This window comes from Harpia harpyja, chromosome Z, assembly GCF_026419915.1.
Source record: "Harpia harpyja isolate bHarHar1 chromosome Z, bHarHar1 primary haplotype, whole genome shotgun sequence".
In the NCBI taxonomy this organism is placed as follows: domain Eukaryota; kingdom Metazoa; phylum Chordata; class Aves; order Accipitriformes; family Accipitridae; genus Harpia; species Harpia harpyja.
Window position 1 is genome coordinate 89,993,967 of NC_068969.1, and position 17,961 is coordinate 90,011,927.

At 43.1% G+C, this 17,961-nt stretch overlaps 1 protein-coding gene across 1 annotated transcript; it reads left to right on the forward strand.

Annotated features, from left to right (window-relative positions):
• The first annotated feature begins 1,359 nt into the window (after positions 1–1,359).
• Positions 1,360–17,238, forward strand: S100Z (S100 calcium binding protein Z). The gene is given in 5 exon segments (XM_052776615.1): positions 1,360–1,395; positions 13,650–13,695; positions 13,698–13,736; positions 14,559–14,716; positions 15,919–17,238. Coding segments are annotated over 5 exon segments (438 nt in total). The 3' UTR covers positions 16,078–17,238.
• The last annotated feature ends 723 nt before the right edge of the window (positions 17,239–17,961 follow it).

Here is a 17,961-nt window from a genome sequence, read left to right on the forward strand (position 1 = left end):
AGTCACTGCTGGTTGCAGGCACCCAAAGACATTGAACCAGACCTGTCAAACGTGATCAGGAAGAGCAAGGGCTCCACAGGGCACTGAGGCCTGCGGACCATTTGGGGGGGTTTGTCCACTTAGTGGGGTGACTGTAGTGTGCACGTGGCAAGTATCTTATGCCTGTTAATGCACAGTTTCCCTAAGCATGAACTCACAGTGCCTTTCTGCTGGGTAGTTCATTCCCTCTTCCAAGGGGAGAGAGCTCCTCACAGTTAGTTTGCACTTGGGAGGGGAGTCAAGACACACATCTCTGCTTTGGTACCTAAGCATCTTATCGGTAGGTGGACATCTGCAGAGGGTAGTTCAGCATGTCTAACCTAGCAGCCTCCCTCCTTCCTCCCAGAGCACCCACTCCACTACTTACATGAGGAGCTAAAGCTACTGCATTAAAGTCAGAGATGCAAGCATCTCCTTGGCTCTTGGTGTTTCTGGAGTAGAGCGTCCTCCTTGAAGTCACATCCTCACTTTTGCATATTGACCTCCTAGCTTCAGGAGACTTGCAGTATGGGGAAATAGTACCATCTCAGCAGACAAAGGGCACAGAGCGTGACACAGGAGCGTGGCTTCTCAGAGAAGGGTCAAAGGTACATGTCACATACCAACCAAGCTGTCTGCCCAAGCCCAGAGGGATCAGTGGTATTCGGGAGCTGACTGAGTACTTTGTTCATCAGCTGGGGAAAGAATTTTACATACAGAATCATGTTTTGTTTCATTTTCTGAAAACTGCAAAAAGAGCTCATACTGTGACTAAAGGCTCCCTCTTCTGTTTCTAGCTGCTATTGCACTTTAACATGCACAAATGTGAAAGCCTTAATCCAGGTTTCCTTGTGCTGTGCAAGTAGTTTTGTAATTCCCCATTTCAAAACACACATATATATCTGATGTTAGAGAAGGAGAAAGACTTAACAGATGATATTAAATATCCCTGCTAAGCTTGGGATCAGGGAAGCAGACTGCTAAGGAGAGATACGAGGCTCCTGGAGAGTATCATTTGAAGCAGGATATTCTCACGATATCTTCCAGTGTCCCTCATTTTTCTTGGATCTAAACCACTGTTAAAACGAAGTCTTCTAAGCATAATCTTATCTGAACAAGAGGTGTTGTTGTTTATCTCCTGTAATCCCAAGGTTTCTGAAATAGCATGACACGCAGAAGTTTATTGTCAGTGATAGCTGATTTTTTTCATAATTTTCACAGCATCTGAGCCCACATGAAGTTTGCCATAGTGGAAATGTTGCTTCACCTGCAAATGTCTGGCTGTAACTTAATGCATGTTTACCACAGCCATTGTAACTACAAAAAACTGTGCTGGTAAGGATGGTGACTCAGGCCGCTTCACAAGAGTGGACTCAGGTAAGAAATGAATGTATTTCTTAAGTAAGGAACAAATCTTCTTCGCCCTTTGACCAAAGGCAGAGGCCCATTTGTACTGTTTTTTACCAGCCTTTCATCTTCCTGAGGAGTTGTAATACTCTTGCAAGATGCTGCAAGTGTACTTCTGTTTGATATCAAAGACAGGACTGAGGCTGGGATGCAGCTCTTGAGCTGCAACCCATCATGTCAGGTGAGTAAGGAACAACTGAGAGTGCTGGACCTAGCCCATCAGTGGGGCTACATCATTAGAGGAGATGGTGAGAGCATCTGCCTTTCATTTTACCACAAACTTCTTTTGACAGTAAACCGAAGAATGAAGAATGGGGAATGCCTGGACTCAGTCCCCTGACAAAAAAATCTAGATACTTTGTAATACCATCATTTAGGAGCTTTCCATGGGTCAGCAGCGTCTGTAATTTTGGTTGTTGGAAAGTAATTGTTCATTTGCTTTGTGAGTGGCATAATTTTACTTAGATAACTCTTACAATAAAAGACATCAATGCCTGTTATACTTTTTGTTTCAATGACCACTAGAAGACAAAGCATGTCCATGTAATTAATAAAGGTACCATAATTAGAGGGCTGTACAGTTAAGGCAGCAATCACTACTGATATGATACTGGTTTCTGCCATACTTCTGCCACAGTATGACTCCAAGGAGTCTTAACAGCCTCAGGATACTTACACTTTTGTACCAAAATGAACATTTTTAAACACCCAACTCAACACGATGGAAACAAGATGGTAGCACGTACTTGCTCCTGAGAACCTGCCAGCCTTTTGTATCTGCTGATTACCCCAAGAAACAGAAAATCTCTAGAAAAAGAGAGCAAGGAAGGATGCTGATATCATCATCATGCTTTTTAGTTCAGGGATGGCAGTGCTTTGTATTACCAAATGTACATCTGAAGTCTCATTTAGTACCAGTCTCAGCATTTGTGTCAGTGTATTGCCCTACTTTCTGTGGAAATACCGCAGGGACGATGAACTTTTAAACAACCTTTAAACAATGGCAAAAGAGTTAGTTTGGAAAAGACTTCTGTAAATGTAAAACCTGATTTCACTCTAAAATCACCACAAAAAAGGCAGAAAAATACTTGCAGAGGAAATAAAAGTTTAAATTAAAGAATGTTGCACATGATATCAGTCACTGACATTCTCCTTTTCATAGCTCAGAGTCTTTGGTCAAATATCTGAAAAGCAAATAACAGAAATTCATATAGTTCTGATTATGAAGGAATTTCTTTTCACAGAGATATATGCCTCTTAAAGCTCACTGGAATCAGAGAGTTTGAATGCAACTTGTGCAATGTTCTGTGGCTGAGAAAGGGTTTAAACAGTGTTATGTGGCTCTTTGAAGTAAAGACAAGTCTTGCTGATCAAAGGTGGAATATTGTTCGGTACAGCAGGGCGGAGATGAGAAGGAAGCTCTGTGAATGTAACACCAGCTCTTTCAAGGCTTTGTTATAGGGGTACTTGGAAAATGGGGTAGGAACAATAAAACATTAGTCATCCTTTTAGAAGGCAGCAGAGCAGTAAATGTCTAAGTCAATTTGTACACGATCGCTCTGTTTTCCACAGCAGACATGATGACTATTTTTAGTGGCACATAGACAAAGTAGATAATTGCTTTGTGGGCTTTCTATCTGTCAAAACTTTTACTCACCCATTTTAACTCACTTCAGTGATTTTATTCCAGTTTCTTTCCAAATTTTGATAACATATTTTAACCGTGATGTGTATTGGTTGAGTAATAGTTCTGCAGTCACTTGTGTCTACTTCTTCTCTTCCAACATATATCTAATGTCTTTGTTTTTACGCACTAGAGGTGTTTGCTGAAACCAGTTCCATTCAGACTACTTCTGTGCATCTAATATAGCACCCTTGAAAGTGAGCTAACTGATCAGCCACAAAAAATAGGCTTCCCATAGCAAGATTGTGGGAAATGATGCACAACGTCATAAGAGAACTACATGCTGCAGAGTGAGACCCAATGAGGTCTGCTGGAGCTGAGGGAGTCCCTTCCTGCAAATGCAGGGGCTGAAAGGCTGCACGAATGTTACACTCAGGCGGCACAGAAGCAAGGATAAAAGCAACAAAGAGAAGTGAAACAGAGGGATCAGAACAACGCTCCATGGCAAGCACTGGCAGCCATTGTTTGAGCTGTGTCCTGTCCCTAGATAGTGCGAGTGCAAGTGCAAGTGTATTGTCTGTCAGCATGCAGGGCTTACATCTAGTTTCTCAGCATCTGACATGCCAGGTGACATAGGACTGTGGTATGAGAGAGGAGAGTGTGTGACGGGGCTGTGAGCCAGGAGACCAACATGAAGCCCATGGGGGCATCACGTTGTTCAACAGGAAGGAACCCCACTGCTGGCCAGTAGCTTGGATGAGGTACCTGCCAGGGCTGGTGGACCCAGGAGCTGCTGCTACTGCCCTGAAAAGGTGAGGGATGGAGGCACCACAGCAGAGTGGTGTATCTTGCTGGTAGACCCGAGTGTATCTGCACAGCACAGTGTTTCTCAGTTTTTCCTCCAAACAGAAAGAAAGCATGCAGCCCCAAATTCTAAGTAAACTCTAAGGTGTGAAGAGGAAATTACGCCTGTTGGCTTTCTCCCACTGTCTCGGCTGTACTTGGTTTGCACATGTATGCAACATGTCTCTGGGCCATTTATGGTGTTCATTAAACTTGGAACAACCATCTAATTTCCTTGTCTTTTAAAGACAATTAAATCAATTGTACCTTAAGTCTGCCTCTAGCTCTTAACTTACATCAGCTTTTAACACTCAGGCTGGCTCCTGCTGAGACATGCATTGCTCCTGTAGTGTTGGTACTGCTCCATTCCTAGTACTGTCAGAAGTTCACTTTTTCTAGAGCAGACCTCTCAGAGCAACTGCTGCTGTAATAGCCATGAGAACATCCAGGGAGGTTTGCAAGCACGTTCTGCTTTCAGTTTTGTTTTCCTATAACCTTGTACTGGAAATTAATGTTTTGTCTACCTTGCGCTTTTTAATGAATTTTCTTCCTATTCCAATATTACTGGGACAGCCATTTAAACCACACAGTTCTCTAGGAAAGCAGAGACTGTTTGTCAGAACTAGTGCTGGTCCCACATTATTGTTGGGAGATATTTTTTTTTTTCAGATAACATAAGAATATAGCTGGCTTTTAATGTCAGACAAAAGCTAGTTCTTGCCTAGTAACCTGCTAGGAACAGTGGCTGATGCTGGTATGTAGGAAAGAGGACTAGAGTTGGGCAAGGCTGGTATTTCCCCAGAATACCAACCCAATCTCCAGTGATTTGTGTTTTGGAGATGTCCTGATGACACAAGCTTTTATATTTAGTAGCTCTCAATAAGTATGTCCCAAGAATTTCTCACAGCAAGCAGTTCAGCAGCTTAAAAAAGTTCTTCTGCTTGTTTTGAACTAGGTTGCGGGGTTTTTTTTCCCCTTATTTTTGTATTGGAAAAGACCGTGAATAATTAGTTCTTACTCACCTTCTTCATGCCATTCACGAATGTAGAGACTTCTTTCATATCCCCAGTTATGTCATTCTGCAGACTGAGATGCCTTGTGTATTTAGCTGTTTCTAGCACAGAACACAATTTTTTTGCTGGTCTTCTCCTTATCTCTTCTAATCCTGCCATACTGTTTGTAAGAAGAAGGTAAGAGGACCACCATGATGTTGAAGAAGTGGGCTTCCCTTGGATTTATTTAGTGGCATAAAAACACTTCTGTTTTTCTGTTTTCTATTTCTTTCCTAATCCTGTTTGTTTTCAGATTCTTACTGGACCAACATTTTCATTTGCAGTAACCCCAAGATCTCACTCATGAATCCTAATAGTCAACTTAAAGCTCATAGCTGTGTACAAAAACCTGATTTTCCCCACGTCACTTTGTATTTAGCTATGCTGAATTTGTCTGACACTGTATCACTCAGTTCTGTGAGGTCCTTCTGCATTCTTCACAGCTGGACTTTAGCTTCCTCTCTCTGTGTAGCTTTATATCAACAAAAGAACTCTATCCCTTCATTATTAATTCCCTTTCCCAGGTCATCGATGAATATGTTGAGTAGCACTGGCCCCAGGACAGATTCCTGTGGGACCCCACTGATGGTGTCAGTTCACTTGTAAAACCCAGTAATTTATTATTTATTTCCTGTCTTTCAGTTAGCCATTTACTGTGTGAGTCTTTTCCTTGTATCCCATGGCAGCCTAGTTTCTTTAAGAGTGAGGAATGCTTTCTGGGAACAAGGTGGACAGTAATCAGGGATGTCACCCATCATAGACTTCTTCAGGGAACACCAGTAGGTTTGTGTTATGCCTCCTCTTTCCTTTTCCCCAGTGTACTGTGTTTAGTCATGTTCCCACCCTTCTGGTTTTCAGGCTGGTCTCTACCTCTTTACCCAATATGGACAGAAGACTTAATGTTCAGCAGCTCTCTGGATGCTGCCTGGCACCTCTCCACTTGGCATTATACCTACCAGGTTTCTGTGCTGTGGTCCTGAGACAGTTTTCAGCCAGCGGCTCCCATGGGTCATCCACTTTCAAGTTCCTCTAGAGCTCCAGAGTGGATACCATCCAGTCCTGGCTTGTTATGGCTTGTTCTGAAGATCTGCCCTACAACATCTTCTACCTACACTTCAGTCTGAGACAGATCCTTCAGTATGTCCCTTTCTCTGTCCTGTTGGAACCTCCCCAAACTCCACCATAGTGAAAACACATGCAAAATATTTATTTAGATTTTCTGCTACGGACTTATCTTTAAGCACTCCTGCTATACCCTGACCATCTACTGGCCCTCAATGCCCTCTTCAGGCTTCTTGATCCCATTGCATTTGGACAAGAAAATTCATGGCTATCTGCAAATTGTTCCTGTAACAGCTCTGGAGGAGATTACATTATTCTGGTCTTTTCTTCCATTTACCTTCCAAACAGTGGCATTGGCCTTAAGTGCTTCTGAACTCTCTTTTTCCCACAGCAGGTGATAAGTTTGGGATGCGTTATTAAGGGTCGTTAGTGGAATATACAGCCTGAATTCAGTAAAGCGTGTGCCTAAATCCCATTATTTTAACACTGACCTGTGTTAAGCACTTAAATTCACTGCAGAGTTTGTATCTATAGCCAACAAGCTGTGAGCAAAGGGTATTTCTTTTCTCTGTATTTTTTAATGGTTTTACTTCTCGTTTGGCTTGTTGTTGATAATGCAGACCCTTATGCGGAGCTTGCTGTAGTAATGCAGTAGTGAAGCATCTACGTGTGTCCTGGAGCAGTCAGATGGGAGTCTGTCTCCCTTGGGCACTGCAGCTTTGGTAGTCGTTGCTAGCATGAGATCTGGAAGCAGCAGTTCTTCAGCAGGACACTAAGGGGCAGCCCCAGACAAGAAGTTGTTTTCCTCATTTTTTTATATACATACAAACTGAGAGAAAACTTTATTTGCTTCATTTTTCTATATTGATTGTCGTGATTTAACCCCAGCCAGCAACTAAGCACCACACAGCTGCTTGCTCTCTCCTCCCCCCTCCCAGTGGGATAGGTATGAGAATCGGAAGAAAAAGAAGTAAAACTCATGGATTGAGGTGAGAATGGTTTAATAACTAAAGTAAAATAAAATATAATAATAACACTAATAATAAAAATATAATAATAACACTAATAACAAAAATATAATAATAATAATAATAATAGTAATGAAAGGGAATATAACAAAAAGAGAGAGAAATAAAACCCAAGAAAAGACAAGTGATGCATAATGCAATTGCTCACCACCTGCTGACCGATGCCCAAGCAGCGATCGGCCCCTCCCGGCCAACTGCCCCAAGTTTATATACTGAACATGACATTCTATGGTATGGAATATCCCTTTGGCTAGTTCGGTTCAGCTGTCCTGGCCATGTTCCCTCCCTGCTTCTTGTACACCTGCTTGCTGGCAGAGCATGGGGAACTGAAAATTTCTTAACTTAGGATAAGCGCTACTTAGCAACATCTAAAACATCAGTGTGTTATCAACATTATCCTCACACTAAATCCAAAACACACTGTACCAGCTACTAAAAAGAAAATTAACTCTATCCTGGCTGAAACCAGGACAGTGATTTAACATCAGCAGTGGCCAGGAATATTGAATCAAGTTGGTCTGGAGTGTTTTTTTTCCATTGCATCTTTTGGTGGGTATTTATTTCAGCCCTGGTAATCGGGAAGGTGAGTTTATTTGCCAGTTATCTCAGGGTGGGCCCACTTGAGCACACAGCTCACAGACAGAGCAGAGAGGATGGAAAAGACGCAGTGAGCTCTGCATCTGGAGCCTCGGTGGCCACCCACGCACGCATCACGGCATGGCCTAGTGCATGTACAAGCATGTAGTTGTACAGGCCAGGGGCCTTTGCTGCTCAGAGACACTCCTTGCCACCATTGAGCTAGTCACACCCTAGGAAATCCATTCCCAAAGTAATAGCTGCTGTGTGGATAGTTGTAGACCAGGAAGGAAGAACTGAGGCAGGTGTCACTCAACAGCCCACCCAGGACCAGGGAAAACCTGTGGAAGGTTTTCCTACCGCTACAACCAGGTAGGTGACTTGGTCACCACCCTGTGACACAGGATCACCCCTGGCAAGGAGGGGTCCTGAGGAGATTGAAGTAGACAGACGCCTGTAAAGTTGAAAGCAGACGACAGACGACCCTTTATTGCTAAAACACACACATACTTATAGTCACATGTTCTGCAAAGTCACTGTACATGCGCACAAGCATAAAATATGATTGGTTATATCAACATTGTACACACGCATAAACATAAGATATAATTGGTTATATCAACTTAAACATGCGAAGCTTGTCTCAGTCTAATTGGTCGAGATAAACTGCCGAATTGAGGGGTTTTGTGCCAAGTTCCCTTTATCATGGAATGCACACCTGTGTTCTTCTAATTGGCTTTATTATCATCTTTCTTTTTTTGTCTTCTTGTTTATTCTGTTCAAGGTCTTCTAAAGGCGTCTGCAATGCTCTTGCAACCGACGTTAGCTAAATATGTGTCCACAGGGTCCCAACAGTTATGAAGCATAACCTGAACCTAGGTGCAAAAACCTTGTGGAAGGAACTGGACATTGAAGTGAATTAGGACGAAGACTGCTGCACATTGGTATGAGTTCGAATTAGGAAGAAACATGAGTCGGTCAGAACCAGCATGTCTCAAAAGGGTGGATTTGCCTTACCGATCAGTGGATTTAACACAAAGGGAATTACTGTCTTGGCTTTGTTCAGGTGATGTATTGCCAAATACTAGCTGTAACGTGAGCTACCAAAGCCAGCTGGCGCTGGGTACATGTTCTCTGGTTACGGGGTGGGGGGGGCTGCTCTGTAATGGGACCCACTGCTGCTACCTGAGGCAGAGCTGGCTTCCATTCTGTCTGCACCGGCATATTTTACACTATTTTGGTATCCTTCCTTGGTGTAGATAGACTGCATTAAAGTAATAAATGGCTTGGCTGATACACGGCTCAATAGATGCATCTGCTTCAGAGGCTTACAAGGAAGAAAGGATTGTATAGTCAGAATACCACTTCAAAACTTCAGTTTAGGGTTGACAAAGGCTTTCTAGGCTATTTTCCAGGTAACAATACATTCCTATACAACTTTATGTTGCCTTCACAGGCTAGTAGCAGGTGGTTGCTCACAAACAGAGGAAATGGTGGCTGATTTTCTGGGAGGAGGAGAAAGGAGCAGTAGCTAGTAACCCAGATCAGTACCTCAAGTACAGACAACGCTCCAATTTCTGCCCTGAATTAGTATCACAAGAGAAATGACCACTATGGGAACAAGCAGGGTTCAATGATCCGGACATTTCAATGAAAAAGTCATTTACATATTTGGAAAAGAAGTGTACAATCTTGTCCAAAACAGGACTCAGCAGAGAATGAGATCAAGATACACTTCTGTTGGGCAGCCCTTGAAGTGTAACCCATTAAAAAAGATGCCTACAGAGTAAACCACTGAATTTAGGTGGTAAAAGCTATTAGAGAAAGCTTTAATAGCTCTTTGCTATTCTGCTGCCTGTGGGATCACTCTTGAAGATGTGAACCAGAACCTGTGGGGAAGGGAGACATGCCTGATGTAAAGGGATAGATCAATCAACCATCCAGATACAGAAACAAAACACAAATGAAAACACTAACAACCCTAAAAATGTAGAAATGCTCATTATAACTTAACAAGAAATACTGGTTCAAATGTAAGTCTCTTATAAGCTCTTTAGTCTATATTAACAAGCTCTTTAATCTAGGGTCTAAGCTAATGTAAGCTTTTTAGTGTATAGTATATCCATCCTTCTGAGCCTTGCAGTGTTCCCTGTTGCTTCTCATCACACCTTTTGCCACTTTGCGGGTACAACATTGATTCAAAACACGTGCATCCCAAGAACAGTGTGAGCTTGGGAAAAATAAATAGTGACAGGATGCGGGTGGGAGGCTGACTTGCCTTTCCCAGCACAATAATTATTTGTGAGAAAATATTCCCCATGTGCATTCTGGCAAATGTTGAAAACCAGATGCCCTAAGTATGACATCCTCCCACTTAAGCTGAGCAGTATTTTGCTGTGGCTTAGACTGTCACTCTGTAGGCTGCTCTGGCTTAAAGGCAGCCTGTGTTATGTTGTCTCAAGAAGAGACCAAGGAAAAATCCTGGTGAAGAAGCCAAACATTCTCCTTCCCAGCTGTGGAGGAAGAAGACTGCTGACCTATGTCAAGGGCTGACTGCTTTCACACAGGGCAGAACTGCTCAGTTTTTTGAGGAGAAGAGACCAGCGGTAAGTTTTTCTGCCTGTGATCTGACTGCCCTATTTCCACATAGGAGTGGAGGAGCAGTCCCGCAGAGCCTCCCAGCTGGTTGTACCTCTACATTACCCTAACTAAAATTGAAGGAAGCAGTCACAGCTGGTTGGGTCCTTTCTCAGGTTTACAGGGCAAGGAACAGCCTCTGCCTCTCTCAGCAGCCTCTGGTGAAATCAGATGGCTGACTCATTCTGTAAGCCTAGCATCTGTTACTGCTTGAGCAAAGATAGCAAAATTCAGCCCTATAGAGTATTTGTGCTTGCCAGGTGAAAAATCTGCCCTTCTGCTTCTAACAGCCATTGATTTTGCAGTGCACACTTTAATATTGAAATACTCATTAGAAGGGCACAGCTAGAGCAGTCTGCACGGGGCAAGCAGATAATGTGAAAGGGACACTAAAACATGGAGCTAGATTGGGCAAGTCAGGGGACAGGCTGCTTTCAAGTTTATTTTTTAGTTTGAGTGAGGAGCCAAGACTATTTGAAGGGAATTTATAGTCAACAAAGTCAAACTCTTTATGGTAGTGGTAGGCAGTGCAAAAAGGGCCAATGGCCACAATTGAAGCTTGGGCTGCTCAGACTGTATATTAGGGTAAACATCTTCCCCAAGGAGGTAGTGCAGCACTAGAGCAGGTTACCCAAGAACTTGTGAAATATCCATCCCTGGAGGTTTTCAAGATTTAACTAGTCAAAGCCATGGCTCACCTGGTCTGGCATTGGTGATCATCCTGTTTTGAGCAGGAGGTGGGACTAGGCGCCTCCAGAGGTGCCTTCCCACCAACACTGCCGTGATTTGGCATATTGTGATGGACGAAGTTTGGTCATGAATGAGGAAGGTACCAATCTTCACTGCAGTCATGCTGCAGTTCTGCTACCTCTATGAACCACATCTGGTGCTGTTCCTGTGTGCAGCCTGGTGGAAACCAGAGTGCAGGGGAGGATTGACAAGGGAATGATTGTTGCTGACATGGAGTCAGGTCTTGCCCTGATACAGAAGTGTTTGCAGGCTGTGTTGACTTTAATTATCTTCAGTGCCTATTAGATATCATACAAAACCAGATTGTGCTGGAGTTTTGGATGAAGTGTTAGAAACAGTTGATTGATAATAATGAATTTTTGGTAGCCTATGGGACCTGCCCTCACAGGAGTTAGGAGATCTCTGCTGTCACTGGAGCCACTGGCATGATTTCACTAGCCGGGGAGGAAAGGGATGGACACAGCAAATTGGATGGACCTCTTAACAAACAAGGTCAGTGCAGCCATCCCCTGTGTACATGTAATCCAACAGCGTGGAATAGAGAGTTTCTTACACAATTAGCTGGGGTGAAAGTAGCTATTGAAAGAGACTGCACAGATTATATCACTGTATAAATTATTGAGCTGATGTCCTGGAGATGATAGAGGAAACCCTTCTTTCTTCTGTCCTGAGGATCACAGCTCTGAAAGTTTATACCTGCTTCCTGAAAGTTGTACCTCCTGTAGACTCTGCTTAGATAATTAATTTGCAATATTCATCAGCCAGAAGATCAATGTAATATATAGACAAACAGAAGGATTTTATACTTGTGTATTGGCTCAGCCATGGTTTTTTTCTGATTGTGAGTGAAGCTGTTGTTGAATAAATGCCAAAAACACCCCAGTATTTTGATGTTTATCTGGATAATATTTCTAAGCAATAGTTATAAGCATTAGTGAATCCCAGGCAAGACATAGCCCTACATGGCTGTAGCTACCTAAGAGACTCCATGCTTTTTCTTAGCACCTGCAAAGACACAGAGAATGCCCAGGATCTGACTGGGAGAGCTGTGCTGCACCTGATATCACCCATGTTCTTCTCCCACATGCTGCATATGGTCCAGCTAGATCCCGATGCTTGGTGGAGTACAGGGGTTCCCTCTGTACAAAACTGGGCACCCATTAGCTATCCCCAAATACAGAAAAGGTATGGAGAACAACTCTCCTCTGCAACTCTCCTCTGACTCCAGGAGAGGTTAGGTTCCTCTTGTTGCATGTCAACATTCCAGGCTGATTTCTACCTGGACCTTTTCTAAAATTTACCTGAGCTTTGGCTCCCCTGTCCCTGGTGAGCATTCACGACCGCAGTGAAGGGAGGTGAAGGTGTATGCCCTGTGTGGAGTATTGTACATGTCCGCAGGGACCTCTAACCAGAAGAGCCTGCCTACAGTTTCAGAAACATGGTGACCTCCCATATACCGCTGGGATCCAGCATTTTTATACGGCCCCCCTCTTCCCTCCCCTTTCTCCCAGAGGCACAGCCAAGACCCCTCAGGTTGTGAAGACTTGTCACAGCGGCACAGATGGAAGAAACATCGTGTCTGGAGGCAAAGGAGGGAGGCAGAGGTGTGGGCTGAGATCTACTGTGGCACTCGAAATTACGAGTGCCTGGAGGCTTTCAGAGGTGAAAGCAATGCCCATCTCATTCTCTTTCCCCCTGACTGGAATGAAAGAGAGAAAGAGCTGCAGCTGTGTGCCCTCTTGCTGTTTATCTGCACAGTTGTGCTCGCTAGACATGCGTATGCAGCTGGTGGAAGGCTTTATTGAGGGAAAGCAAACCCAAAGCAAGCAGTTTTCCATTTCATGTGGCCATCATGCAATGTGTGGTTATTTGGTATTTTGGGTGGTAAGTAGGCCCTACCATGGTGAAGCTGCTCTTTCTTGTGTCCCCCAGCCATCACCCCCAGGGTCAGCAAGTGCCTGGGCTCGGGGCAGGGGAAGACTTCCTGGGGGAAGATCATTTATTAAAAGAGAGATGCTGAACTGCAGTTGTTGTGCAGGACTAATAAAAATTAAGCCAAGCCTGTTGATCAGCGCACACTATAATTTCAGGCACACCTTCCTCTGAAACTGGTTTCCTCATTTCCCCCTGAGGACACATGTACCACAGCAAGAATTTCATTCAGCAAGAGCTAATGTTTTAGGCTTACAGAGACGTCTGACAATAAAGGTAGATATCTCAAGGGATTTGTGGCAAACTCACCTATAAGCCTACCCCTAGGTACCCAAGTATCTTTGAACATTGGCTGCCAGTGCCGAGGCATTTAGACTCTCAGCTGTAGAAGCACAGAGAGACAGATTTGAAAGAGTTCTTTTGAAAATGGGAGAAAGTTGTTTTATACTGACTCAGTGATTGTTAGCATTTTCTAATTTTCATCTTCAGGCCCCTGGATGGGCATATTTGTAAGAGGTCAAGTAATAAAAAAATAGCTTGTATGGTCCACACACAGACCTCTGCTCTGCCTAGTGAATATTTTAGTGACCCATTTACAGCAAGCAGCTTTTATTAAACAGAGTAGGCAAATGCAGAGGGAAACAGAAGCCCCGTCATCCTTGTGACAATTATACATTTGTCTCTATTTGTGTAATCCACCCTCTCATCCTGATAAACAAGAGCCTCTGCATGGGTTTTGAAAGGAAGGTGACCATTGCCTTCTGTGATATATTTTCTTGCATACACCTCAGCTAGCCTGTAAAGCAGGTAAGTCTTAGCCTTTGCACGGTGATATTGTTCAGGACTCCAGTCTTACCTTGAATTTAATTCTGGATTTTTAATGTCTCTCCTGGGGTTTAATCAGCATAATATTTCCCTTTCACCTGATTCCTATTTTTAGCTATTTTTTGAGTCTGCTACTCAACAACTAATTGCATTTCCATCTTTTTTCTTGGTGGTGCTTCCCTGTGTACCTTCTTACTGCATGCTCGACGAAGCAAACCCTCGGAGGTGCCTAGCTCAGATTTGTTTATTCCAGGTAATTTACAGGAAAAAAAGGTAAGCCCAAGCAAACACGACTGAATAAATTGAAAGCTGATGCTTCTATCATTACTACTGGTGACTTCCCTCTAACCACCTAAGAAACTGGTGTGGAGCCTTCTGTATAAATGTGCATCCCAGGTCATAACTTGGCCACAGTTATTTGTTGATCTCATTTTCTTGAGAAAACTTTTGAATGAACGGGTAGGAGGGTGTGCCTTCATTTTCCATGTTTTCGATTTGGGGTATGAGAGATTTCCTTTTACAGTAGCTTTGCAAAATGGATGCACAGTAGATCACTTTCTTAAATAAAGGCATTCTTTTCTGTTTACCTTTTCGAAATAGTTGCTAGTGAGTTCGGGACAATGTTTTATTTTATAACAGTCTAGCCTTGCTCACACACAGCTAACAGGATGGATCAACTGAAAACCCATTTTTTCAGTACCAGTAACAACTTCTCTCTTGAGCTAGCTCTCCAACACTTCCCTGAGACTGGCCTTTGGTTCGGCTCCTGTGCATTGTCACTGACTCTGGGTCTTTGCCCTGCAGCTCTCCTGCTCACTGTTATGTCCACACCACTGGAGGACGCAATGGACACCTTGATCAGGATTTTCCATCACTACTCTGGCAAAGAAGGAGACAGATACAAGCTCAGTAAAGGAGAACTCAAGGAGCTCCTCACCAATGAGCTCACTGACTTCCTTTCAGCAAGGGGCAGCTCCTGAACCTCTTGAGTTACTGTTTCATGGGTAGGATAAACAGCTATCCAAGTGTTCAGAAATAGCATCTCCTTCTGCAAGGCACATCCTGCCACAGCTTCTCAGATGACAGTTGTCTTTGTGGAGCCAGACAGAGATGAGATCAAATGTCCTGTTTGAGAAGTGTGTTTTCAGAGGGTGGTCCAGCCCTGGTGCCCTGCCATGTGCCACCAGTGGCAGAGCTGGGTACCTGTGCTCTGCTTAATCATCTGCACTTTTGAGCAGGAGGGCAAGGGCAGCCTAGAAGCAGTAGCAAAATCAAAGCTAAATCAGGCTTTAATCAGTTTTTTGTTTATTCATTTTTAATAATAGGGCATAGGTAAGTCCTTCGAAGAATTAAATCCAGCAACCAGTTCTCATGAGACAAGAAAGTAGCTTGTGCACAATGGCCACAGACACAGTACAGCTGCTTGTGTGCCCCGCAGAGAGATGCTAAGAAAATCCTTTCAGCGATAAGCTGCTGATCTGAATATCTCTTTGCACGTTTGTTATGTTCAGCATAACACAGTGTGGATGCTTTTTATGGAATAATGACCAGATACATAAATGTTTTTCTGTATCCTCTTAACTGTAAAAATTGTTGTGGACCCTATCACCACCAGCAGGATTTTTTTTACACTGTATCCATTTCCTTGAGTTGGATTTTCTTTTAATCTTGGCTATTGCTTTATTATTAAGAGATTCACTGTTCTTACTCCTACTGAATAGGATGTGTTGTTTGCTAAGTAGAGATCTTCTGAATGTGATGAATGGATGTATAACATGACCACTTATGAATAGCCTGTTGAAAATCTAAGTACTGTTTGATAAGGGATGATACAGAGAAATGCACATTATAGATCCACCTTGTCAAAAGAAATCAGTGCTCAGTAGCTCCTAAAATGTTTGATTCATTTCAGTGCTTATTTAGTACCTGTATTCCTTCTAAGAGCTGCACTGTCTTCAGTTTCTGTTGCTGTGCACTTTTGGGACCCCAGACCTATGTTTTTAATGCTGTGGCTATTGGTATATTACTATTCAGGTGCATATTTCATGCAGCCTTTTATTTAGTAGCACCGGGGCTTGTGACATAGCAGTGGGTTGCACCGCCGGGTGTGTCAGAATTACGCATTCAAGATCTGCACAACTAAGTCACTCTTGTTTCTCTTTAGGGCCAAAAGGACCCCCTTCTGGTTGATAAGATTATGAAAGATCTGGACTCCAATAAAGACAATGAAGTGGATTTTAATGAATTTGTCATTCTGGTTGCTGCTTTGACTGTGGCATGTAATGATTTCTTCGAGGAACAGCTAAAGAAAGAGGGATTTTAAAAATGCTCAATACAATCAATCTCCCGGCCACAAATGCGAGCAAAGCATGCCGAGTTAGGTAGCCCTCATCAGCGTTTAGTGAATGCAAACCATCGTCTCTCCAGCTGTTACTGCTGTAAGATACTTACGGAGCAGATCAGCAGCTGATGTAAGCTGGGCCAAAGCCAGTTTACACCACTTGAGGTCTGGCTTTTAATATTATCAGTCTTTGCACTGCATGCATCTGTAACATGCATTCATCAGTTGCCCAGGTCAAGGATTTAGGGTGGCAGATCATTTGGCAGGAGTTGATCCTTCTATTTCTTAAATGTCAGTGGGAAGTAAAAGGTGCAGGAATGTTCTTATATACTTTCTGAATTGGAAGATTTGGAATGAGACATCAGACTTGCAATTTAGTTTTCAGTCATTCTGTAACAACCATATTTTTGCAGCTCAAAAAGAGCAGCTTGTTTTTTGCTCAGCTCTGCTTATTCTACAGCCCTTTTTAGATGCTGCTCTGTACCTTCCCACACTCTCATATTTCGGACGTCTTCACAGCTGTCTCCTGCTGCCTGAGCAGACAGTACCACTTGCCATTGTTATAGGTTCATTTCCCCCACCTCCCCAGCTTCAATTTTGTTGTGTTGGCATTACTACATCCCAGTAGTCCACCTCTTCATTTGGCATAAATGAAGTTATTCATATGGTAAATTATTCAAATACATAGAAGATTTAGTCAGCAAAGTGATCTGAGGGCTGATGGAAGGACTGGGTCTCCAGGGAAAATGTAAATGCCTTCTGTTTTCACTATTCTGGCACCCTTAAGAGGACAGCTTTTAGAGGACCACTTGTGGGGGATTTAATGACAGGATCCTGGGTACAGCTTTGTAATGTGAGTCATCTTATGGAACAATGATTTCATCTCACACTGATCCAACCCACTGCATGGAAGAGGTGCAAAAGGAGCAGCAGGACCCCATGGCCAGGCGTGGAGAGAGTAGGACAATCCCTTTCAGTGCTAACCTGCTCTTGGGTTGCATTAAGAGTACTTCTACACTCCTGTTCAAACTAAGCATACTTCCAAAGCCCTGCAAATCCTCAGCGGCAGGGTGTCATGGCTTTTTTCTTGCATGGAGAGCTCTCTTTGTTCCTTGTTATTTTGTTGGTAACTTCAAACTATAATAAAAGACATCCAAATTAAATGAAGATTTTCTGTTTGTGTAAGAGGTTAATAAAAAAACATCCCTTAATGAAGATGTGTCCTGCTAGGCAACATTTGAAGAATGCTTTTCACTTGTCTCTCCTCCCCAGACCACTGGACATCATTCAGTAAAGAATATAATATTTGTATAAAATTATATATCATTAAGAAGATGTAGTTCATTATAGGAAGGGGATTCTATAGAGTCTAATAAATATAACAAGGGGCAGACATCATCCTAAGAAAGGGGCCACCACCAAATGATGTTATCCTAGAAAAAAGGAGATTTTGCAATGGTGGCAGAACTACAATGTGCTGCCGCTTTATCTCTTTGGTGACAAAAGTTATAGAGGATTCGCAGATCTGCTAGGGGAACACAGCAAAAAGTATTAAACTGACAACAATTGCACAACTTTTTGCCCCCTGCAATGTCATGCACCTCAATATCATGGCAGTTGTTGGACCAGGATGGCAGGAGTATCAGCCAGAAAAAGTAAGACTGCTTTTATGGTTCCCCATAGGTCCTGCAGACTGTTTGTGGTCTCCAAGCCTGTCCCCCTCCTCCAAGGGGAAGGGAGAGAAGAGCAGCTTAAAGCTTCAACCCCAAGCTAAAAGGAATAAGACTGTCCCAGTAAGGACCAGTTTCTTTATTATGACTTTTGAGCAAGAGGCTTTTTGGAAACAAGCTCCAGAAAGTTCATAAA